Source organism: Chelonia mydas, chromosome 19, assembly GCF_015237465.2.
Source record: "Chelonia mydas isolate rCheMyd1 chromosome 19, rCheMyd1.pri.v2, whole genome shotgun sequence".
NCBI classification, from domain to species: domain Eukaryota; kingdom Metazoa; phylum Chordata; order Testudines; family Cheloniidae; genus Chelonia; species Chelonia mydas.
Genome location: NC_051259.2, coordinates 8147018 through 8172645, shown reverse-complemented (window position 1 = coordinate 8172645; position 25628 = coordinate 8147018). Strand labels below are relative to the sequence as shown.

The 25628-nt window shown below is 44.2% G+C and overlaps 1 protein-coding gene across 1 annotated transcript in view; it reads left to right on the top strand.

The window, feature by feature from the left end:
- The window catches only part of MYOM3 (myomesin 3), a 72756-nt gene that overhangs the window by 9642 nt on the left and 37486 nt on the right, over nt 1-25628 (top strand). The window contains exons 2-9 of the mRNA XM_037882006.2: nt 7106-7238; nt 8470-8544; nt 10470-10629; nt 11974-12131; nt 17282-17377; nt 18180-18268; nt 24520-24564; nt 25349-25489. Coding sequence (XP_037737934.1) covers nt 7132-7238; nt 8470-8544; nt 10470-10629; nt 11974-12131; nt 17282-17377; nt 18180-18268; nt 24520-24564; nt 25349-25489 — 871 coding nt within the window. The 5' untranslated portion in view covers nt 7106-7131. The remainder of the gene's footprint in view (nt 1-7105; nt 7239-8469; nt 8545-10469; nt 10630-11973; nt 12132-17281; nt 17378-18179; nt 18269-24519; nt 24565-25348; nt 25490-25628) is intronic.

Here is a 25628-nt window from a genome sequence, read left to right as displayed (position 1 = left end):
GAGACTGGAGAGATAGGATAGCGGTGATTACATGCAAAGGGGAGCAGCAAAGGGAACAAGAAATGGATTGAATGTTTCTTTTACTAGCAGCACCAGCAAAGGTTCTCCCCCTACTCCACCCTGCACCCCAAAAAGTTCTATTTGGATGGGAAGAAAAATAGCAGTCACAGCCCAGGGAGATGGGGGCAGATGCAACAGCAGACACAACAGTATTGGGGTGCCTGATGGGCCAGGCTGTCATTAAGGCCAAGTTTTTTAGGAGTTTGTCACTAGAGGTGGGTAGGAACTGGATTTTCCATTTAGTGGGAAGTTCCGCAAGTTCAAGAATTTTTGTTGCTGTTTGAAAACAAAAAGTTCAAAATTTTCCATGTAATGAGATTAAAAAAATAAATAAAACCAACAACTTGATTTCAGGTCAATCGAAACATTTCATTTTGATAAAAACTAAACATTTCATTCCAATTTTCTGATTTTTCTTTTTAATTTTTTTGTTAAATGTTATCTAGAAAACAATGAATTTCATTTGAAGAAGTCCTTTTGTTGTGAAAAATTCCAAAGGTGTTGAAATGGAACTTCTGGCATTATTGAAATGCCTCATTTTGTGGGGAGGGAGGGTGTTTAAAATGAAATTTAATTTAAATCAATGCATTTTGGGGAAACACTTGGATGCAAACAGCATTTTTTGTCATAAAACCATTCAGATGAAAAATTTCTGACCCTCTCTACTATTCGCTTGAGAGGCGCATCACCCACCATGAGTCAGCCCCTGGGTCATCTGGCTCTAGAACTGCTCCTGAGCTAAGTGCTGTCGTCAGGAGCTTGTCTAGCAGTGCGGCAAAGGTGCAGGCTATCAGCCTGTAGAAGACGTTTCTATTGTGCTGCCTTTGCTGACACCATTTGGTGCCATTGAGTTGATCTGGACTGTTGTTTCCTTAATGACGCCGTTTGCGCTGGCTCATGAATCCCATGCTTCTGTGACGCCAGCAGAACATTCTCCCCCAGGAAATTACAGCTGCAGATGTTGCAACATGCCAGCTGCCTGTTAACATGTTGTTTCCAAGGAAAAGGCTGAGCCAGAAGCAGTAACATTCTGTGAAGCCAGCTCCCACACTGGCAACGGCTCCAGCTCAAGCCAGTGATGTGGGCTTCTTTTTTCAGTGTCGTCGCCTGCAGGCTGGGTATCTCATGTCAGCAGCATTCCAGGCAATGCTACTCCGGGAATAATTAAATGCCACCGTGCTGTCATACTGGCTGGTGTTGTGAAACAAAACCCAAGACGCGGGATCAGCAGGGACAGCACAATGCGGGAGGGCAGGGCATCTCGGCAACAGCTTTTAAAAGAAGCCGTTGAGAAATTCAGCCTGTGCACTTTATTTAACAGCCCTTTCCAGTCCCTTTGTTATCTGCTGCAGGTATTTATCCTCACCACACTCTCTGAGGCAGGGATGTGCTGTTAGCCCCATTGTACCAAGGGGAACTGAGGCACAGAGAGATTTAGGGCCAGATTTTTAAACTATTTAGGTGTTTAGAGTGTCAGATAGGTGCCTAGGGGGAGATCACCCACTGAAAACTCCCACTGAGTTCGGATCAGGCCCTAAGTGACTTGCCTAGGGTCACATAGGAAGCTTGTGGCAGAGCTGTGCATGGACTCCAGGTCTCTCAAATCCCAGGCTTGCACCCTGAAACACTGTTCCATCTTTCTTTCCCTGTTGTATCTCTCATGGCAGGGAAGAGACAGGACTGAACTGTAATGCACGTGGGCCTGATCTACTCCCATTGAGGTCAACGGAAAGACACTCTGGATCCAGCCCTATAAAAGGGATTCTTGATAGAGATATTCCCAGTCCCCTGCTCTGATCACAGCTTACCCAGGACATGATCATGTACTTTGGGCCCTGAAATACTAAACCAGCAGGAGATACATGCTTGTCTGGTGAGTCACCTTATGAACTGAAGGGGAAGTGTCTTCTCTTTGAAACCATTCTCCTGGGGTGGGAGGGGCGGGGTGGTTACACCTGTCTAATTTTACTGAAGCTGTTGTTATAAAATCCATGATGGAAAAAGCTGTGGTAACGGCCTAATGATTTGAGCCTGCTCTTTTCCATTCCACTGAAGGCCAGCTCCAGATAAACAGCCTGGTTTCAACGTCACTCCAAAGGCCTTTAAGTCACGCTAGCCAGCTGTTCCTCACTAACTGGAGATCATTTCGCATTTACCTTGGCTTTGGGGGATAAGAGGGTTTAGGCCTCAGAAGACAATAAAAGCTGGAGTTGCCTTGCAACAAAGGCCTCACTTATTCTCAGCCAGATGTCATGGTAGTGACAGACAAGCCTTGTCATGCCAGTTGTCTTAGTGATATCAGCGTGGCAGGTGCTATCTGTAACCCTACAAAAAGGCATTACGTCTTTAGTTTCTCATCTATATCTAGGGAGCTGTCACATAGCCACTCCCTGTGCCAGCCACCCTGGGCATAGCTTACAATGGATTGTCACCAATGCAACCTGAAATGTGTCCCTATAGCAGAAGATGAAGCGTTGGGTGCTTCTCTTACATGCTCTTTGTTTAATCTTTTCAAGGGGTCACGTTTGAAGAGAAGAAAAATGGAGACATTTTCGACTCAGTTTTATTTAAGCAGCAGCACCTTGGGAAAGACAACAGCTGGAAAGCACCAAACTTCGAGGATGCAGGCCGAGTTAGATGGCCCAGAGGAAAACACTGTGACTTGCCACCTCTGCAGGCCCAGGAGATCCAGTAAAATAGGCTTTATGATCTTAATCCTGGCCTCCCAGTATGGACATGTTTACTCAGAAGGGGCCAAGAGTGTGTTGCTTCAGGGCAGCTCAGATGGGTGCAGTGGGAGAACTATATGAGAGAACTTGCAAGGCATCTGCAACTTGGTGCGGAGCAGGGCTATTCACTTCCGTGGGATCAGAACATTTCTGCTGCTCATGCACGTTTGTGTCTTTGCAAATGAAGAGAGTCAACACGTGACTTCCAGCTGAGCCAAGATCTGAATGGCTGGCACTGGCCTGGCCTCTGAAGAGCACCAGCATTCACTGAGCTTACCTCAAAATGTAAAATACAGAAAGCTCTAGGCTCATGTTAAGAGTCCGAAGAAACCCCTATAACAAATCTCGCTTTGAGAGGCTCTACTCAAAAGACATGCCCGTAGCTCCGTTCTCTGGATGTACTGTGCACAAGCTCGGCTGGTGAATGCCATGGCAATACATAGCAGCGCTCCGCCAATTCACAACTCTGGCTGCTTTGAGCAGTGCCACACGGATGCAACTGGATTCAGCTGGGAAGCGCTTGATTGACAATCTGCTCCTGCAGCCCCCTAAGCCAGCCACTCTCAGAGCTGCATCTCTTTTTCTGTAGCAGGATCTGAGACCACAGAACACATCGCCAGTCCCTCGCAGGGGTGGCAGCAGTTGGTCCTTATTGAAACTCAGGCCAGACTTTTAAGTAAAATCAATCATTTCTGTTAGATGGCTCTGCTACTCTGCACAAGACTCTCAGATACCATGGTGACTGGCATTCAATGGATGGAAAGACTGATCCACTTGGATGAGGCAGGCCTCGATTTTCCAGTAACTGTAAAAGTATCAGGCAAATGAACTATGTAATATATTCCACAAATGAAGACAGCTGTAAGCCAATCAAAACACAGATCTGCCATCAGCTCCTGATCCAATTAGATTTTGATGCAAATTGGCTGGAACTGGCATTCACTAAAGAGATGTCAAAGTAACTGAGTTTCAGCAGCTGTCCACTAACACATGGGAGATCCAGGAGGGGAGATTGAAGTGTTCTCAATTCATTTTAGAGGCTTTGTGAAATTCTGCCCAATGTAAATCAGCAATGGGTAACGCTATGCTCCCATGCCCTTAGATCTGGCAGCATCTCCCCCCCCAATACCGTTTTGATAATAGCATTAATCTGCTTGACCTAGAAAAGGCTTTGCAAGTAGCTGCCAGTGCAGCAACCTGTTTAAACATTGTAAAGAAAACCATGGATAGTTTCCCCCATTGTCATTGCAATGCTATGGCACAATGCTATATTTAAGACTCCAGGGTGGGCACTTACCCATAGGGCACATTCTTTTGGGAACAGTCACTCTTAATGTCATCAGCAGGGAAAAGGAAACGGTCCTTTGTCCTTTATCTTTCTTGAGGACAGCCACTCTCTCTGGTGCTTCTCTGGGTGAATCTGGCTTATCTGTAAGTAGGCTACAGTTTATACAAGACTTATAAGACTTTTATAACAGCATCAGCTATTGCAAGCGTTCATTGCACTTGCACATGACGATAATTCATGCTTCTTGAGTGTCTCTTGCCTGAAAGCGTTGCTAAGTGTGTCCCCCCCCCCGCCACCCCCGGCCCAGTCTTTTCCTTCTGAGACTGTTTTTCCGGCAAGAATCCATTCATTTGTAGTTTTTTCTAAATAGATCATTGCATTTTGGACTGGAAAGCAGTCGGCTGCAATACAGCTGGCATTATGTTTTAACAGAACAAAGCTCTATGTCTCTACAGCAGACCTTAGGTTGCAGAGCATTGAACGTTAATTCAAAACGATCGAGGAAAAAAACTGAAGTAAAATAAAAGCAAACATGAAACAATATTTATGTGTAGACCATGGAAACACATATCTGATGCCTGGTAGTTATTTTTCAGCTGAAATATAGTTCAGATCATATTTTAAAGAGCATAGAAGCATTTTTCTGAAAAATAAGGTTGGTCTTATTTTCTTTTCCTTATATTTCCTTTGCTGTCTAGGGAAGCCTCTTCTCAAGCTGTGTTCTACTGATGGAATAGTGACATGATAATTCTATAGTTTACTTTGCATGTTGGGACATTTTGATTCCCTATGACAAATAAGTTTTCATCTGGGGTATTTTTAAGCAGGTTACTTACATTAACATTTAAACAGCTTATTAAAAGAATTAGACTAATGCAACATAATTGTATCAAAACTGTATCTTCCTGGCTGAATAATGTTTTAGGACTAGAAATGCAATAAACTAAAAGCCAAATCAAAATAGCTAGGGAAAAATTCCTTCCATTGAAATGAGCCAGTGACAGGTTTAATTGCATGGGTTTTCAAGGAATACTATTAACAAGGGTAACATTTTCTGAAGTGCCTAAATCTTATTTTCAAAAGTCATTTAGGATCCTAAGCCTCATTGGAAAGCATTCCGATTCAGGTGTTTACAGTTCGAAGTCATTTTGGAAAATAGGACTTAGACTCCTAAATCCACTTAAGCATTTTTGAAAAATCTACCCCAAATCTTTTATAGCCAAAGTCTTTTCCTACCCATTCATTGAATCCTGTAATTTGTATGTGACCCAGACTGATTTAGCTTTCATGTATTAGTCACATCAGGGCTACTCTGGAGGACTTGTTTGCTTTCATGAAGCGGGTTTCTGGAAAGGCTGTAGGTGGGGTGGGCTAGGGAGGGATACCCTTTTAAAAGTTGGTGCCATTTAATCCCCAGGCATTTATTCAGTACTTAAAAGCAGCTCACTGCACATTCCCGGAGGAGAGGCTGCAGGGATAGCTTAGCTTTTTAGGCAGCTGATGGGAGGAAATGGACCAGAGCCAATAGCCACATTTTTCACCCCCCACATTTCCACCTCTAGCAAAGAGAACAAACGAGAAGATTCTTCAGCTGCTTTAGTGAAAATCCTGTGTCTTATTGAGTGATGAGATTTTTTTTTAAAAACAAAACTTAACCCTTTGATTGCTGCAGGACTCTCTCAGAACTTCTGTAATCATCTTCAGGGAAATAGGGGAACTAAATGAGCTCCCAGGCTGTGCCCAATGGGATAAAGGGAGAGTTATCTTTGGACTCCCAGCAACACAAATGTGTCTTTTCCATATAGCTGGTTTATGCACCAGCCTTGCAGTAACAGATCTCATGGTATATCTCGCCCCATAGGAGGGATTACCAGAGAGATCAAGGCTACAGAACAACAGTGCTGGTTCAGGATGCATTTAGAGAAGGGGAGGTGGCCAGGTTTTGCTTTCTTCTCTTCTACCATGCCATACCCACCTGCCTTTCCTCCCCATTCCTTCTAGCCCCCTGCTTTTTAAAAAGCCTCCTGACACATGCTGTGAGGAGTTTACAATGCCATGGCCTTGTCCTGACCCTTCTCAGTCTCAGTGTAAAGGATGACACCACTTGGCCAATCAGATGGCCTGGCTCGTGTCTCAACATTCCGTTTATCTTATGTCACTCGCCACCTGACTGTGATTCTCAGAGAACAGTTAATGAATATGAAAAAGTTAGGTTTTTTAAATTAAGATAAAAGCACATTTTAAGGTGCCCTTGGATTTAAAAAGATTTCAGTTTTGTGCATATCGATTCCAGTCCAAAACTCTGATGACTTTCTAACATTGACCTCAATGTTTTAAGATTGTCTATCAAATCTATTTTAGTTTAATTTATCCCACCTCATCTACCCTATCTGGCTCATCTAGGTTTTATACCAGGCTCCTCCTTGTAGTGTGTGAATGCTATTTTGGAGCTTGATCCCACACCCATGGAAGCCTGTGGAAAGACTCCCCCCCGATTTAATCGGGCCTTCGTGAACAATCAATGTAGTGACTGGATTTTAGCTATTTATTGTTCTTCTCCTGACACCAGTTACTTTTAAAGACTCTTGAAGGACCCTCTGCTCTTAGATTTTCATTTTTCACCAAGAATTGATTTCACTGATGTGGAACCAAAATTGTTCATAGATGTTAAGACCAGAAAGGGCTGTTCTGATCTCTTGCATAACACAGGCCAGAGAACCTCACCCAGTAACTTCTGCATCAAGCCCAGCACTTCTGTTTGAGTTAGAGAATATCTTTTAGAAATATTTTTTCACTGCTTTGTTTTTAAGGCAGATGCTGGCCCCAGTTTTTAAAATGGGAATCCCTCATTTGCAAGCAAATGGATGCTTAGGAACCGAAAATAAGTTGCTGTCTTAAAGATTTGAGATTGGTCTCATTGAGGTTAATAGGTGCTTATTTGTACGTGCAAATGAAGGGTTATCCTGGACTGTCAGAGACAGCCCATTTGGAAGGGGGGCTTAAGGTGTATTTGACTCTGTTCTGGCAGGTAAGATCCCTCTGTGAGTGCTCAGCATGGAAACTCGGACTCTGTTTCACCGCAGTGAGGAGGAGCAAAAGGAGGAGAGCCAACGCAGCTTGCAGATGACCTCTACCACAAGAAAGGCAAAGTTCAGGTCCAGGTGAGTCAAGGGGCTAGTGAGGAGTCAAAGAGTTTATGATGAAGTGAGTCAGGTCCAAGTGAATCAGCCAGGCCTAGGCAAGTCAAGGGACTGGTGGTAAGTCAAGGGGTTATCAATAAGTGAAATAAATAGAATGCCTTGTTCACTTATTCATACAACACACCCAGCTACGTCCTGTGCTGCCTAACCTGGTCTGTGGTTTCACATAAGCAACTGATTCTTTACTGCCTGCCCTAAAGAGCTGTGTGTGCCAATCTATGAACATTGCATCCCAACCCATCGGAGAGTGGTAGATGAAGTAAGTAAGTAGATGGAGTTCTATGGGAAGAATAGTTGATGTTAAGAGCAACCCTACGATAACAAGTCTGTCTGTTGGTCCCAGATCTCATAAGCCATCCCTATAATTATAAGCCATTGCATATGTGGACACCAGCCCAAAAGGCAACTCTACAATAATAAACTAGTGTGTGCAGCCCAGCCCTCAGGAATGGCTCTGTAATATGAAATTAGTGTCTGCACAGCCTCACGCATGTGAGAGACACTACAATAATATGCCTGTGAGCCTACAATAAGGGGAAAGGCCGTAAAGGTCCAGATTTCTGTTTTAAATGTCCAAGGAGAAACTATAAGAGGAATAATTGCAAATACCTTTGTTGATCTTTCTTTTAGGGGCTACTGAAATAGATCTTCAGTGTTCAAATTATAGCTCAATATACTCACTCTAAAGCATGATCCTTCACTCTCTTGTGCTTTGAGTTTGGTGGAATGGGTGCCCAGATTCTCAAAGGTATTACAGTACCCAGCTCCCACTGAAATGAATGGGAGCTAGGGGTCTAAACAACTATGAGTAGCTGGGCCTGGGGCCCTTTCTCTTCTCATTCACTGCTGTAAATCCAGCCCAGATTGGTCATGGCTGAAAGTGATTTCCATAAGATGGCTATGGTTGGATGGTCTAATGGGCCAAGCAAAGTAGACTGAGGTAACATTTCCAAAAGTGACTTAGGTACCTAGGAGCCTAATTCTCATTGACTTCCAATGAGGCTTCTAAGACCCAGATCCTCAAAGGTATTTAGGAGCCTAAGTCACTTTTTAAAATGGGACTTAGGTTCCTAAGTCAGGCACTTTTGGAAATGTGACCCTTGCTGCTGGACATGTACAGTTCCAGGGATCATTTTCTTTATGAGTCTATTCAACATGATCTGAATTATTTTTCTGTATCTGCCACCTGAAGTGAGGAAGAAGAGACTTTCACCGTTTCAGAATTATCCATAGCAGCTGCCCTCGCCTTGACCTCAGAAATATCATGGTAGGTCTGACATGAATATTGCTACTGTGGTTGTATAGAGTGGGCTAGATTTAGATCACATGTACGTAGAAGATGCACAGATTCACAATAATTCTTAATTTGAACCAATAATAGACCTTGTAATGTTACTACCATAGATTTACCCACGCAAGGCAATTTGTGGATATGGTATAGTGTCTTGTAGTTAGAGCCCGGGAGCCAATGCTGTTTGGTTCTATCCCCAGCTCTGTAAGTGACTGCATGACCTCAGACAATTTCACTTCACTTCTCCCTGCCTCTGTTTCCCATCCCAAAACTGATGATAACAATCCTCCTCTATCTCCCAGGGGAGATGTGAGGTCTAATTAATCAATGCATGCATGCATGCAAAAGCATTTGGAGATCCTTGTTGGGAGGTGCAGAGTGCTATGAGATGGACCCATAGGGTCAAGAGACACATTGTACAGCTTACATAATGCCTGGGTGAATTTTTAAGAGACCTGCGGCCCATTCCTTCTCTCAGTGAGATTAATGGCAAAACTCTCAGTGACTTCCACTGGGTGCAGGACCTAGCCTCAGGTTCCTAAATTCTTGGTGCATTCATGTTTCTCTATACACCCCATTCATTTTTCCATCCTGGCAAGTAAAAGTAAGTTTGAGAAAGGATCTTTATCTCCAGAGTTCTCACTGGAAAGGAAACACTATGGGACAAATCCTAGCAACATACCAGAAAGTCAGAAAAGCAAGGGCTGCAGGATAGAGCCAGAGCAGCTGCTTGGGCTACTTGACTCAAGACCAGAAGCCAGAAACTCCTGGCTTCTAATTCGACTTGTTTTCTATGTAGCCATGGGGAAGTTACTCAGCTGTTCTGTGCCTCAGCTTCCCCATTCTACAATAGTGTTAACAGTTACTAGCCACCCAAGAGGTGGTGAGGCTTAATCAGTGGATGTTTGCAAAGGGTTCTGAAGATGTGAAGCTTCAGTATATACGCTGCCAGATCCAGCCAGTGGAAGGGAATCCATGTCATTACTAGGCAAAGTACCATGCAATAGGCAAGCTCAAAGCACCCCCAGGGCACAGCTAGTTGAAAAACACAATTTCTGTCCCGTGCTGCAGCCCAAATTGAGACAAAAGGTCAAAATTTCAGATTTTTTCACAAAACGAAATATTCTGATATGTTTTGTTGCTATAGGGTAAAAATGTTTGGTTTGGACTTTACCATTTCTGCTCAGACAATATGTCACAATATGAATAGTCCAAACAATAACATCTAAGTTAAATGTTTCAGGCTTCTCAAAACAAAATGTTTCAATAATTGTCCGCTGAAAATTCGACACCGTCAGGATGTGCCCATGAAACCTTTTGATTTCATTGAATCAGCATTTTCCGAAGGAAATCTGTTTTGTCGGAACATTTTGGACCCACACTGCTCCAGGCCGGGGTGCTTGTCACTTGCTGCCTTCAAGCACAAAACACTCATTGCTAATGGAAATCTGTTGCTGCAGGTGGCAGAATAAATACGTACTGGATTTGAGGCTAGCTGTGCCCTTATTCCTGAGCCCACTCTGCAGTGCAGTTAGCAGCCGCTCCTAGAGCTGGCTGCTCCAGGCCAAGACTTAGAGGAGACTAGGCAGCATAGTCTTAGTTAGTCTGGGAGCCAGAGAGAACCACAGCTCCAGAGACCGCAATAGGGAATTTCTATGGGACACTATACACGACCCTTAACCCTCATCCTCCTAGTGCCATTGTGTATAACAACCCATCATGCCAGCACTGTCTGGCTTCTAGTGTTTACGATAGCAATATCCCATCCGTGCCCACTGCTGAGTGGGTACCGATGTGTCCTTCCTTATAGACCTGCATAGATTTAGCCCGGCATGTGTGCAATGAAAACTCACAAAGGACTTCACCAGTTGTGGCTGTTTTATTAACATTGGCTGTTGCAGGGAATTCAAGCTGAGGAGAGAAGCTACCATCATAGAGCTGGAGAAGCGGGGTCAGAAGAGAGTCCGGTTTGGGAATGAAATGGAAAAGCTGGAGAAGGCGGTCATTAGGAACTGCAGGCTCCTGCGCGTGAAGGCTGATCGGAAGGCCTTTCGCAAGAAGGTCAGAGTCGCAAAGGGATTGCAAGAATATCCAGAGTTATAACAATTAATGCTAGCAAGCATTATGTGGAAGGGATATTAAACCTCTTGCTTCAGGGTTTAAGTTGATCTCTAGCTACTGGAGATCAGGCTGAGACCTAGCTTATGTCTACACTACAGCATTTGCAGCAGTGCAGCTGCCATGTTTCTGGTGAAGACGCTTTAAGCCGACAGGAAAGAGCTCTCCTGTCGGCTTAATAACTCCTCCCTCCATGAGAGGCAGTAGCTAAATTAGTGGGAAAAGTTCTCCCTCTGACATAGCGCTGTCTACACCAGCACTTAGGTCAGTATAACTACATCGCTCAGAGGTGTGGATTATTCACACCCCTGTGTGATGTAAATTATACCGAAGTAATTTGTAGCGTAGACATAACCCGAATGTAGAGGCAGATTACCAACATCTGTCGCGAAGGGGTTCCTACACCTTCCTGTGAAGCAGCCAGGGCTGGCCACTGTCCGAGACAGGACACTGGGCTAGATGGACCATGGGTCTGATCCAGGCTGGTAACCTCATGGTCCTAAGAGGGGGAATTTCTGGCTATTTTCTTACAAGTGATGAGTGTTTCAAAATCTACCCCAGAAACTATCTACTTTTCATTCCACCCAGGTTAAAATACTATAAAGCTGGCTGAGGCCAGCACCATTCATACAGCCACCACATCCATATCAGGCACTCCAGCAAAGTGATCACTGTGTGGGTAATGGAGTGAAAAACGTAGCCCTGTCTTTCCTTGCCATTTCCACCAGTGACGCTGTCTTTGGAGTTAACAGATCCCCACAGTTCTCTAAAATTAAGGGGCTAAGTAGCTGCCCAAAAAGCCAGCTTTGAGGTTTCTCTCCACCTGCTGTCACTCCAGTAGAGCCAGGGTAAGACCCTCAGCTGGTGTAACTTAGTGACAGCCCTTTGAATGAACAGAGTAACACTGAGTTACTCCAGCTGAGGATCGGGCCCTTATTTCTTTACTGTCACTAAATCCAGCAAGGAGAAAGGCTTTCAGAAGTTGCATGGCCCTTCAAGAAAGTGTCTCTTCTGGGACAGTTTGTTCTCAGCTTGTTAACAGAAGGCATCTGCCACCAGTGTTGGGGTTGGAAACCTTCACCCTTGTGAAGCTATGAAAGTGGTGTGCAGCTCTGTTTTGACAACCACTCCAATCAACTTCAGAGCCAAGATCTCTGCTGAGTGGGAGCAGCCTGCTGTTTTGCAATGGGAGAAGGCTGTTGCCATTTACACGTGCCTCTTCTTCAAAAGAACCTGCATCGTTAGAACATAATCCTGTTGTCCTTGTCCATTCAATCCTTGCCCTAGGCTCTAGAGAAGGCCCAGCGGGAGAAGGAGTACATCGAGCTGCTTTCAAGCCGGCCCCCCTTGATCTGGATCCCACTCAGAGTTCATGCAGTCTGGGAGAGAATGGGGGTGAAGCTTACATGTACCATTCTGGCTTCCCCTCCACCGCAGGTCACCTGGTGCGTGAGTTGGGGGCGATGACTGGAGCTGACCTTATGGATACAAAGCATGTATGCACTTTGAGGGGCAAACAGGGGCGCAGCAGCTGTGTCTTGTTAGAAAGCTCTAAAAGGGTGGGGGGAAGGGGAACACGGTGTTCGGAAAATACAGAAAACACTTTCCCTTCTGGGTCAGTGCTTCAAATACCCTCCCCGATTGGCTGGGAGTTGTTACTGTCTGGTGACGCTCTGTGAAATGGGCGGCTCCCACAGAACAAGGTGTCCAGGTCTGAAAACATCTGCACAGTCAGTAGAAACTGCCCTCTGATAGGCAGTCTCAGCAGAGAAGCGCAGGATCCAATGGGCTCCGGAGAGAGAGAACGGTTGTGGTTTTTGTCCCACTGAGCTGTCTGAGGCAGGGCTGATTCACATATCGATGACATGGGGCACGGAGAACTTGCCCTGCTGCTGTATCGATTCTGTGCATAAGCAGAAGACCAAACCCGCCAGGGCTATCAAACTGGCTGCTCCCTCCAGCTCCAGATTCACTCAACAAATGACAGGGGGGAAATATATTGACGATTCAGTGGAGGTTTTATTTGATCCTAATGGCCTCTCTGAGTAAACTAGACTCCAGAAAGACCCACCGGCAGGCACCGCTCCCTCAGCTCCCATTGGCCACGGAGATGCCAGCAGCCTCTCGGGAGTCACACAGAGCCAGGTACGGAGCCTGCCTGCGCTGCCAACCGGACTTTTGACAGCCCGTCAGCAGTGCTGACTGGAGCCGCCATGGTCCCTTTTTGACCACGTGTTCCGGTCGAAAACTGGACACCTGGCAACCCTAGTCCCACCCCAGGGAGAGAATTCTCCTGGGCTATACGCAAGACTAACCAATGTTTGGTTTCAGAGTAACAGCCGTGTTAGTCTGTATTCGCAAAAAGAAAAGGAGTACTTGTGGCACCTTAGAGACTAACCAGTTACTCTGAAACCTGTCAATTTATTTGAGCATAAGCTTTCGTGAGCTACAGCTCACTTCATCGGATGCATACTGTGGAAAATACAGAAGATGTTTTTATACACACAAACCATGAAAAAATGAGTGTTTATCACTACAAAAGGTTTTCTCTCCCCCCACCCCACTCTCCTGCTGGTAATAGCTTATCTAAAGTGATCACTCTCCTTACAATGTGTATGATAATCAAGGTGGGCCATTTCCAGCACAAATCCAGGTTTTCTCCCCACCCTCCCCAACAAACCCACTCTCCTGTTGGTAATAGCTTATCTAAAGTGATCACTCTCCTTACAGTGTGTATGATAATCAAGGTGGGCCATTTCCAGCACAAATCCAGGGTTTAACAAGAACATCTGAGGAACGGGAGTGGGGGAGGGGGGTGGTAGGAAAAAACAAGGGGAAATAGGTTACCTTGCATAATGACTTAGCCACTCCCAGTCTTTATTCAAGCCTAAGTTAATTGTATCCAATTTGCAAATGAATTCCAATTCAGCAGTCTCTCGCTGGAGTCTGGTTTTGAAGTTTTTCTGTTGTAATATCGCAACTTTCATGTCTGTAATCGCGTGACCAGAGAGATTGAAGTGTTCTCCAACTGGTTTATGGATCACTTTAGATAAGCTATTACCAACAGGAGGGTGGGTTTGTGTGGGGGTGGGTGGGGAGAAAACCTGGATTTGTGCTGGAAATTGCCCACCTTGATTATCATACACATTGTAAGGAGAGTGATCACTTTAGATAAGCTATTACCAACAGGAGAGTGGGTCGGGGGGGGGGGGGGGGGGCAGAGAAAACCTGGATTTGTGCTGGAAATGCCCCACCTTGATTATCATACACACTGTAAGGAGAGTGATCACTTTAGATAAGCTATTACCAGCAGGAGAGTAGGGTGGGGGGAGAGAAAACCTTTTGTAGTGATAAACACCCATTTTTTCATGGTTTGTGTGTATAAAAACATCTTCTGTATTTTCCACAGTATGCATCCGATGAAGTGAGCTGTAGCTCACGAAAGCTTATGCTCAAATAAATTGGTTAGTCTCTAAGGTGCCACAAATACTCCTTTTCTTTTAACCAATGTTTCACATTCTCAAAGTAAAGACAGAAGAGCCAGTCCTCTCTTATTTACCGATGCCAAAGTGATGTAAGGGGCCTTAGTGTAAGTGAGCATCAGGCCCGTATGGGTCCAGATTCTGCACTGCTAAAGCAAATGGGAGCTTTGCCATTTGGCTCCAATGGATGTCAGCTCAGGCCTGTTGCCTACACCCATTGTGGCCTTTCTGACGCAGCTCTTACCAGAGACCACAATCCTGGAAATGAAGTCTCAGCAGTTGATGAATGCTTGATATTGAACTCTCACCAGTGTATAACCCAGCACCTCTGACTGTGTTGTCAGCAGTGGGAATAGAACCCAGGACTTATGGACCTAAAAGCGTGAGCCTCTAATCTACTGCCTGAGCTATAAGAATCTCAGCATGGTTCATCCATTACAGGGAGACAGGGCTACACTCAGCAAGCGAGGCTTACATATATAATTCCAGGGACTTCAGTGAAATTACTCCTGATAAATGCCAGTGTAAATGATATCAGGCTCAGGACACAGGCATGTGCATGTGCAGGGGCAGTTGCCTATGTATCTCTGTATGGGTTCTGAGTTTGGAGGTGCCTGGGTATGAGGAGGTATGTATGAGCACTGGAGAGGAGCAGGAAAACCTGTTACCCCAGACTCTGGTGTCTGCAAACAGGCAGTTGTGGAATGCTCATTTGTTTCAAAAGGGCCTGATTCTGATCCTCCTTCCCACCTGGTTATACCCTCTTCTGATTTCCATGTGGAAGCTCTCACCAGAAAACGAAAGAATATTTCCTTCTCCCTCCTCTGGAATAGAAGGAAAGGTCTCGCCCTTTCTCCAATGCTGCTGCTGCACCACCTACACCTGCTCAAACACAGTGTGTTACAGAGAAGTTCTGAGCCGAGCTAGGGAAGGCTCTGAGGCCCTTTATAGTTGTGTACTAGAACGTATTACATAATAACAAGACTACTCCCTAAAGCTTTCGATTTGGCCTCAGACCAGAAGTAAATGAGCCCCCAGCACAAACAGATTTTGATACTTAGAGGAAGCCCTCCTGCAGTCTCTTAAAATAATTTATGATATCTCTCTCTAACAAGTTTGACAGTGGTCAGGCTAAGTCCCAAAAGTCTAGGTTCTTTGGCAGAGATTAAACCAGCCCAAAACCTCAGAGACCAACACCCTCAAACTCTGGGGAGTACTGAATCTGGATCCAAAACTCTGTGGCTCATGCCCATTAGCAAATATCTTATCCAGGTGGGACAAATTAGTTGTTGACTTAGCCCAGATATATACAGTCCACGTAGCAAAACAGTGTGATGGTGGCAGAAAATCAGCTGTTCCAGAGTAAGCAATGATAAGAGGTATGTTTCTTCCAAGCAGGGGTGTTGTTGCTGTATAGACGGGATGCTTCTGTTGACTCTGATCAGGGATTATTTATTTATTTACCCATTTGTAGCAAAGGATGACACAAAATATTTCAAGAAACTCCTAGTATGTTCCAGTTTAGGAGCTGTTGTTTCTAATCTTACTTCTGGTCTGGACATCATCCTTGCTTTTATTTTGACCTGGGGGGGAGGTTTGGTAGAGGGGAGAGAACAGGAGACTTCTACAAATAGGCTGCTACTCAAAGGAGGAGATGGACTTTTTAGTTTACATCATAGTCTTCCCATAAACTGTAGTAAATCCTTGTATCCAATGCAGAGTGTAGGAGTGAGCGCTCCAGAGATGCCTAAATGAGGCAATGTTATTTTATTATTTATTTGTATTATAGTAGCACTTAGGAGCCCTAGTCATGGACCAGGGTCCCACTGTGCTGGGCGCTGTACAAGCACAGAACAAGTCCCTGCCCCAAAGAGCTTACAATCCACATCTAGAGTTATAAGAGTTACACAAATAAGCAAACTAAACAAGATGAATTGTACATTGGTGGAACTGACTCTGAAGCTGACATGCCTCAATTCCTCTAGCCCGTTACAAGCTTCAGGGAGGTTTATGGACAGGCTTTACATTTGCTCTTAAAGACAGTTCCATACAAACTTTTTCAGAATGTGACCTCTTTGATTCACTCCCTCCAGAGTTATCTCAGCTGTCAGAGCATTGTCACCTATGTACCAATACAGAACTTAGCTTTGGAGAGTGGCCACTGTGCTAAAGCCCCCCCATCTCCAGCTTGTGCTCATGAATCTTAGTCATTGGAAAGCATCTTAGAGCCGACGAGACTATTTCTCCGATGCACTAGACAGGTGCAGACACACTGGACATTCGCCATCAGGGCTGGACTAACAGTCAGCATACCGTACGTGCCTTGGGATTAAACTGCCCTGGCCACTAAAATTTGAGAAATATGAAGTGACTCTTTTCTGTTTACTGAGCTTTGCTTAGTTACAAACTCACAGGATGGAAAATGTTGTTGAGATCTCTTGGGATTGTCTGCAGAAGTTACTGTTAACAACAGCCGGGCAGAAACAACAAGGAGGCCAGGAATAACATTTCACACATTGTGCACCTAGGTCCTTGCTCAGTTTGACAGTCAAATTGATTGTCCTCAAATGAAAATGCCTGAAATAGTCAAACATTAATTTCAATGACTTTACTAGGGGAAAATCTCCTCTACTGTCAAAGTTTCAGATGGGCTTTGGGGGCAGATTAACTTCCCTACTCTGGTCCTTTTGCACCTTTCCAGCAGTGCAAAGGGAGCCAGATGTCTGCAGTAGTCAGAACCAAAAAAGCCAGCTCCTATACCTCCCTTCCTGCAACCCCCAGAGCGGGGGCGGGGGGAAACAAATAAGGTAGGAAGCAGCGAGCAGGTGGAGTGGTTGGAGAGTGATGCACTCTGGCAATCCCCAGCTTTTTTGGTCCCTAGGCGACCATAGCCAGGTGGAACAAGGTAAAGCAGCCCTGAGACTGCTCTAACATGTGCTGGGGCAGAGAATCAGAGAGCTGTGACCAGCTGTCCACTCCCCTGTTCTGCTGTGCCCCATGAATATATGTGGCTGATGGTGTTAATTTGAAAACAAGCTGTTAAATACACCCATTAATTTTCATCTAAACTAGAACATCCCTCTTGAACAGTGTGTCATTTTATATTCAACTAGGTATAAAAATGGAGTCCGTATTGATCCCCGACTGGCTCCAGCAGGGAAATACAGGATCCAGAACAAGTTTGGCATGCTCACACTAGACATCAATAGGTAATGTACAGACCTTCTGCTTAGCTTCTTCTTCATTAGCAGCAAGGCCTGGTATGCTGAGATTCCCAGGCCAGTTCTGTAGAACAAAGAGGGCTGGAGGAGGACTGGAAATGCATCTGGAGTCTGATTCTCCACTGCCTTGCTCCAGGGCTCTAGGAATTTACCTGGAGCAAATCTCTGCCCATTGTGAGGTTGACCCAACACTTCTAATAGCTCATTGGGCTTTAAATATTATTTTATTTTGTTTGAACCTGTATAAATGGAGGTAGATGCAAAATCTCTATGATCTATTGCAGATCCTCATTACTCTACTTTGTTTCCTACAGTAGATTAGGGATACCTCATCATTTTGGCATTAAGTGTACTCAGGGCACTGTACAAATCTGGATGGACTGATACCTTTCTACAGAAACAAAAAGCCTGCAAGATATATGTGTAATATATATAAGGCCAGGTCTTCAGTGGAATTAATGTGATGCATAGGCCCTTATTCTGAGAATCTCACCTTATGTGCATAATTCCTTGTATATCAGAAGAACAATATATTGAGCAGGGGGTTGGACTAGATGACCTCCTGAGGTCCCTTCCAATCCTGATATTCTATAATTCTATTATTTGACTTCTAAGTGTCCATAATGCCCGACTCCTGCATTCCAAAAAAGACTTGGCAAAAAACAAGACTTCTCTTTTAACTTTTGGTCTTAAAGACCAACCCCTATTGACATGCACTGCTCAGATTTAACCCTCGAGCGGAAGCATCAAAGACTGAAATTTAAAAGGAAAAACAAACCATTTCTTACAGATGCTCCTTGGAAGACTCTGCTGAATACAGTGTTGAAGTTAAAAATCCATATGGTGAGGCCTATTCATTTGCTACGGTGCTTGTCCAGAGTAAGTTTCCTTTTAAACATTTTTTATGGATTTTTCTATTTGTTTTCGTTAAAAGAAATTACTGTATTAATCACATACACATGAACAAGGGGGATGCAGTAGGTTGTCTAGCTAAGCCTTCGTGATGGGGGGAGAGGTAGGAGGGAAGAACAATTGGATTTAAAAAATATATTTAAAAAGCATCAATCAATATGTTTTCCATGGTAAACTGTCCATAAAACAATTTCTATTGTCATTACAGAGACAAATAGCCAACCCATCAGAAAGGTTGTTGGTAAATTAACCACAAACCTAAGAAAGAAAATCCATATCGGATTAACTTTTCTTATGCACAAAATTTTAGGCCCTGAGCCGCAAAGATATTTAGGTCTCCTACCTTCCAGTGAAATCAAAATACCTTTGAGGATCTGAGCCTTAGTTCGTAATCATTTGACTTGCCTCTAACCTATCCCTCCCTAGTCTAAGTCGTAACATGTGCAAAGCAGAGTTGCTAGCAGCTTATTTCCATACACACTTTTTCTTTATTATAACACTCTACCTACAGACTGTTTTTCTTCATGGTTTTATTTCCTCTCTTATTCAAAGCAGGGAGTGAGATCACTTTGGTTAGAGGCATGGAAGTTTGTCTAGTGGAGTTTCATGCAAATGGTCAGGGTCAGCTTGTGTGGTCTAACAGCAACAGCCCTTCTTTGAAAGAGCTCTTCTCCTGGTGTTTGCTGTTGTCAGGAGTTGAGTTAAAAAGATTTTAACTAGAGTGTGTTCTGTTTAAACAAACAGAAAACAAAATGGCTGGACTCATGTTACAATGAAACCCAGTATTTATAACCCGGGGATCTAGCTTAGCCTACGTCTGACTGTCACCATTCTTTCCCCTTCTGCCTCTGCAATAGCCTTTGGGTGGAAGCCTGAAGTTCCTGGCTGTTCTCAGTCAGGGTCCCATTCTCATCCCCCAGCCCTTTAGGCTGCTGTCAGTCTGGGCCATAGGGACTTCTTGTTGGCAGGATCCAGCCAAGGGCCACTGCCACGATTCTCTGGGTGTTTAATTGTTTAATTTGCTGAAATGCTGTTTTGTAGCAGCTTAGTGCAATACCCTGGAGACCACAACAGAGAATTAGTGCTTCCTACACCAGCAGTCGCTATGGAACTGGCTTCCCAGTCAGGCCACTGGACTCAGGCCAAATCTCTCCCTCACACCCTTTCTGTCAGAGCCTGTCAGGCCCTCTCCCTCAGGGCCTGCCCAGATACACCTCAAAGATGGCTACTCTGCCTCAGTCCCTTGTGGCCCCTCTGGACTTAGCCAAAATCTTTCAGACCCCTTCTGGACACAGCCCAGAATTTAGCCCTGAAGTGGACTAACACCACTGCAGTGAAGGTGTGCTGTGTCTGGCTGCTGACCCCTTCTGCAGTGATACTACCAGGCCCTGCAGTTCAAAGCACAGCAGGTCTGTGGAGGATCTAGTTGTTTTTTCTGAATGTCAGTTTGAGAGCACTGTTTTTCCCAGATATCTCTCCAGGCAGAGCTTCACAGAACACACAGTTCTCGTTGCCGAGTGTAACCCAACAGAAGAGCGTTCAGGGTTCTCCTCTCCCTGTATCTGTTGTCATCCCAAGATAAGCTGCATGGACCATTTTATGAATTCCTTTATAGCAAGACAAATATACAGCAAGATTCTGCCCAAGCTAAAGCCAGATTCATGGGGAAACAACTGGAAATAAAGTTCTGGTACTTACAAAGGGAAATTATGCCAAGCTCTAGGGAATATGCAATGGCATCTCATGGGGTCATTGTTTAGACCTTGACATTTCTAATCTATATATAAAACAATGCTGTCATAAAAACCTGGACTGGAATAGACCTACAGAACTATGGACAGCTAAACATGCTCAGTGAGACTGACATGGGCAATAGAATAACAGAGATGGGAACCGATACCATTCTGGAATAGGAGGTGAACCTACTGCTTCAAAGGTCTTATTGGTATGAGAGAGATGAGCTTCTGTGGCAATGTGAGATGCAAAAACCAGCTTGGTCAATTACTCAGAAAGCTGAGTCTTACAAAAGTATATATGATTCAAAAAATTCTCTACTCCACCCTCGGCCATGTTATCACCGTTCCTTTTCTTTGCATGTTGTGCACTGATAAAATCTGGATCTCCTTTGTAGACTCAGCTTTCACAAGAACAGACTGTGCCCAAAGAATTTTAAGGGTCATGTTTTGTTTATGCTATCTTTAAAATCTGTTGTTAAATAGTGCCCTACGTGAGTCAGAATCAGCACACACGCACATACACACATGCACATACACACTCCAGTTGCAGACAGATATTCACTTATAATTAGAACCGGGCAAAATTTTATGCACAAAGCTTTTTGTGGGAGCGGGGGAGCAAAAAAAGCAGATTTGGCAACACCAAAATGTTTTGCAAATTTGTGTCAATTTCACCAAATTGATTTGGTGATAAAACCCCCTAAAATAATCCAAACATTTCCATATTTTGGTGCAAAAGTACTTTTTGTTTCACAATTTCCTTTGCTTTTTTTATTCAAACTATCAAAAACATTTTTAAAGTGCTTGGAACTGAAATGAAACATTTTATTCAACTTGAAATTAATTTTTTTTCGACTTTCTGATTTGCAGAAAAATTGGATAAATGTTTTCGGTTTGACCCAAAACCATTTTTTTTTTTTGAATTAACAAATTTTTCAGTTTGCTGGTATTCACCCAACTCTACTTATGATAACAATGGCAGCCCTTAGTTTGCATGGCGGACCAGCCTGGATAATTCTTATCCTAATGCAGGAAGTATGTAAAAAGCTCGGGGGTGTACAACTATTCCATACTATTGGGTTCTTATAGCAGGCTCATCACTGTAGTAACTAAGCCCCTTCCATTAAGCAATGTGGCTACCATCTGTCACATGTTGTTTGTTCTCTCATCCGCCCCCCGGGGGTGCAAATCAAACTGAGATGCAAATCAAAAGCACACATGACAGCATGATTTTCTGCCAAGAACTCTTGTACATTGCACCATCCAAACAGAGCAAAGGTGAACTCCCGAAAGCTAAGCAATGGAACCACATGGGCTTCAGTGTGCAAAGTCTATTGGATGGTGGCATTTATTTGCAGCTAAGAAAGCAATAAAGAACAATTTATTGGGCAGTCCAGGCAGGAAACGTGTGAGTGAAAGTTTGGCTGTCATGGTGAAGGAATTCCACACTGCAGTATTTATATAACTTATTGTGTTAGCCTGGTTTTCAGAGGTGGTGAGAGTAGCCACAGATCCCATTGACTTTAGTGTCTCTGTGCCTTGGAAAATCAGGCCACATATCTCTAAGAATCAGGAGCTTAAAACTATGAGTAGATCCTGGGAAAAGACAGCAGAAACAAGATCCTTCCGCGAGTGATTGGATACATTCCAACTGGCTTGATTTACTGCCCTGAATTGGCAATAAATTCTGCAAGGGGAATGAAACTGACCTGGTGCTGATAGATGAAGTGGCATGAAAACAAGCAGCACACAGCACTGGAAAATACACTTTCCACTGCTTCCAAAGGAGAGAAGCAGAAGTAGGGTGGTCTGAATAACATGCACGAGAAAGGTCACAGAGTACCCACCCTCGTTCTCTCTCCCAATCACTCTTTTCAAACCCTGCTTGTGAGAAAAAAAAAAAACAGGTGTGACAACAGAACAAGGCAAATGATTCTTGTTATGTTCACAGCATACAAACAGAAAAATTAGATAAAAACATAAAATGCTCTGTCTAAAAGGTTGCAATTTAAACATGACTTTATTTCTTAAAATCCAGAATACTAACACGCAAGAACCAAAAACAAGTAGAGAGAAAGCAGGCTGCTCCAGAGATTGAGGCACAACTCACTGCACCTTCCTCTAGGCTGGTTCTTTGCAGACTGACTGCTGAAAAACCCAGATTGCACACTTCCTACAGAGCCCCTGAAACCCATGAGAATTAAAGTGATAGCTTATAACTGTAACACGATTTTCAATACACCACAATTCTATCACTCTTTCCATTCCACTAGTATCTCAAGAGGATGTTAAACAACAGTCAGAAAATGTGGAGAAGGTTCAGAGAAGAGACATGAGAAAAATTAAAGGATTAGAAAACCTGCCTTGTAGTGATAGATTGAAGGAGCGCAATCTATTTAATTTAACAAAGAGAAGGTTCAGGGGTGACTTGATCATAGTCTAAAAGTACCTACATGGGGAACAAATATTTAATAATGGGGTCTTCAGTCTAGCAGAGAAAGATATAGCACAATCCAATGGCTGGAAGCTGAAGCTAGACAAATTCAGATTGGAAATAAGGTGTAAACTCTTAACAGTGAGGGTAACTAACTATTGGAACAATTTACCAAGGGTTGGGGGGGATTCTCTGTCACTGACCATTATTAAATCAGGATTGGATGTTTTTCTAAAAGATCTGTGCTAGGAATTATTTTGGAGGAGTTCTGTGCCCCGTGTTATACAGGAGGTCAGACTAGCTGATCACAATGGTCCCTTCTGGCCTTGGAATCTATGAATCTATTATAGAAAACCTCCTTGGAGGAGACAGCTGTCCTAGCACCACTTAGTACCAGATCAAATTCTCCTTTATGAAGTCTCTGGTCGGAGCAAAACTCTGTGCTATTGGCACTTCCAAATATTGCTTCTTACATTTGCTGTTGGCAGGCCTGCGTTGTTCCTTCTCCCCTGACCCTGCCTGATGCCATCCTGGTAACATGCCCCTTCCTTTTGCTATTTGTGTTTAACAGTCTGAAAACAGAATCCAAAGCAAAGCCATAGGGCTTGGCCTGGAAGCTCTCCATGTCCCACTAAGCAGGCCACTGGCAGTCGTTCTCTTGGCCCCTGCATTGCCTGACATACCTTTGATGTCTTAGGCGGTCCCAAGCCCAAACGGCTCTCTAGGTTAGTGGGGCTGCCCTGCCTATCAATGATATTTTGGGGTTCTTTGTTATCCTTGATGAACCCAGCAAGTCCCTTTGATGTTCTCCATGACTCCCCTCTTTAGTCATTGCCACCCATTCATCATCTTCTGCCTATGACTGTATAATGCTATCACATGGCTTCATTCATTTAGGGCCATCCTTTCTACCTGGCCAGCAGGTATGCCCTTAAAGCAATGCTTTCCCTTCCCCACTCCTCATGCCACGCTCAAAGCATGCCACCTTCATGATCCATTGTGGCCCAGGACAGATGGAAACAACAAGTGAGAGGCTACTTCTGAATGTGGGATTTCCCCATAGCAGTGCAAAGTTTTGTCTGCCTTCCCTTTCATCACAGCAACAGAAAATCACTTCTGGAAAAGATATCAGAATGTCCCGGTCTGAGATTCCTGATTTCCATCCATTTTAATTACCATGTACTGGCTACTGAGAAAGAATGAATGTGATCAATTCTTATATGCATTTATTTAGGATGAGAGGTTTAAGAAACGCAATCATTTTCATCTTGTTTTGGAATTCTTCAGTTCCTTCAGCTGCGGGATTACGTTGCATTAAGCTCAAAGCCACTAGACTTTGTTCTGTGATCCCAGCAGTTTGCAAGGTTTGGCTAGGATTGTTGTTTTCATGGGAGAGACCTCCAAGAAACACGTAGGTGCCCCAATAAGCGCTGCTGGTGATTCAGTGTGTAACACTTTTCCCTCTGAGCCAGTAGTGAGCCCATGTCTTGGAACATTCTGTACTTCTGGACATGCTGTCCTTGGGATGAGTCACAAACCTGAAGTCCAGGCATATGTGGTCATTAAAGATCCCATATCGTTTTCTGTAGTGGTACGGCTTACCACTACAGAAACCTCGGTGTCCAGGCCATATTCCAGCTTCAGTAACTAATATGTTCTGCTGTCCTAAATCTCCCCAGCACTTTCAACAGAATATTCTTCTTCCCTTCCATTCTTGTGTTGTTGCATAGTGTTGCCATGTGGTGCTGAGTAGATGCCAGGCTCTGCCCCAGAGGTGGCTGCATTTCACTTATGGGTGAAGTAATCCTTATAAGTTTGTTAAGCTAGTAAAAGGCTCTGCATTGGAAAGTGTTCCTGCTTGAAGAAGTCACCACCCAGGTGTGTTTTGAAGGCTAATATTTAATGTTTGTAGTGGACCATATTTCGAAGAAGTGATACAATACATAAGAGTTAAGTATCATTGCATATTATTAAGAGGAAGATAAATATTGAAACATAAATTCGTTAAATGTGTTTATTCCTCCCATCCCCTCCCCCTTCTTTTACAGAATATTATGGGAAAGAGTCAGGATTCGATTCAGAAATATACAAAAGTGAGTAAATTATTGTTGCTGAGTTTTTATGTATGGGCCGAGGCCCCCGGCACAGGTTCAGACAAGGTGTACCTCTTCCCAGTAGCCTGATGGTTATGAAAAGCACTACACACACCTATGGCACTAGATGAATGACCACAATAATGACACGAACCGAGGAGCCTCTTGTTTTTACCGTGACTAGGGCTGTGATTTGGGCATGGAAACTTTTAGTAAATTTCACAGCAGAGGTGTGGGGAAAAACCGATAAGACTCTGGTGTCCTAAGCCTCTGTTTGTCAGAAGTTGGGAATGGGCAACAAGGGATGGATCACTTGATGATGACCTGTTCTGTTCATTCCCTCTGAAGCACCTGGCATTGGCCGCCGTCGGAAGACAGGATACAGGGCTAGATGGACCTTTGATCTGATTTAGTATGGCCATTCTTATGTTCTGAAAGCAGGGTGGGGATTATAGAATGAGGAGTCCCGCACTCACCCCAAAACAGCAGCTCCTGTTCCACAGAGCTGGGGCCAGCTCCCCGTGCTGGGCTTTGAGACTGGCACATGGGGTCGCAGCGCCACTCAGGTTTGGTTCATCCACCTCTCAGGAGACAGAGGGGCAGAAGGACCAAATCTGAGTGGCGCTGCAACCGTGAGCGCTAGGTTACAACACCATTCAGTTTGGGCGCTAGGTTACAACACCACTCAGTTTGACTCAAATTCACGATTTCTGTGACCATCGTGACCTCCGTGACAAAACTGTAGCCTTAATCATGGCTGCATGGTTTTGCTCTTGTTTCACAGGATCACTCATTGGCCAGGAGGCAGATTTTGCCTTTTCACTGAAGCCCCTATTTTCCAGAGAGAAGGAACCTTTTACCCTTTCCTGCTTCTTTTCTTCTGATCTACTTCAACACCAACGAGATATCACCTGGTTCAGAGACGGTGTGTATTCATATCCACATAGCTTTCTTTGATACGACTGCTTTCCCCCTATAAGCTCTGGTCTAGTGCTTGCAGAAGAGAACTGGATGCCAGGATTCCTGGATTCTGTTCCCAGTTCTGCCCCAGTTCTGGCATGTCC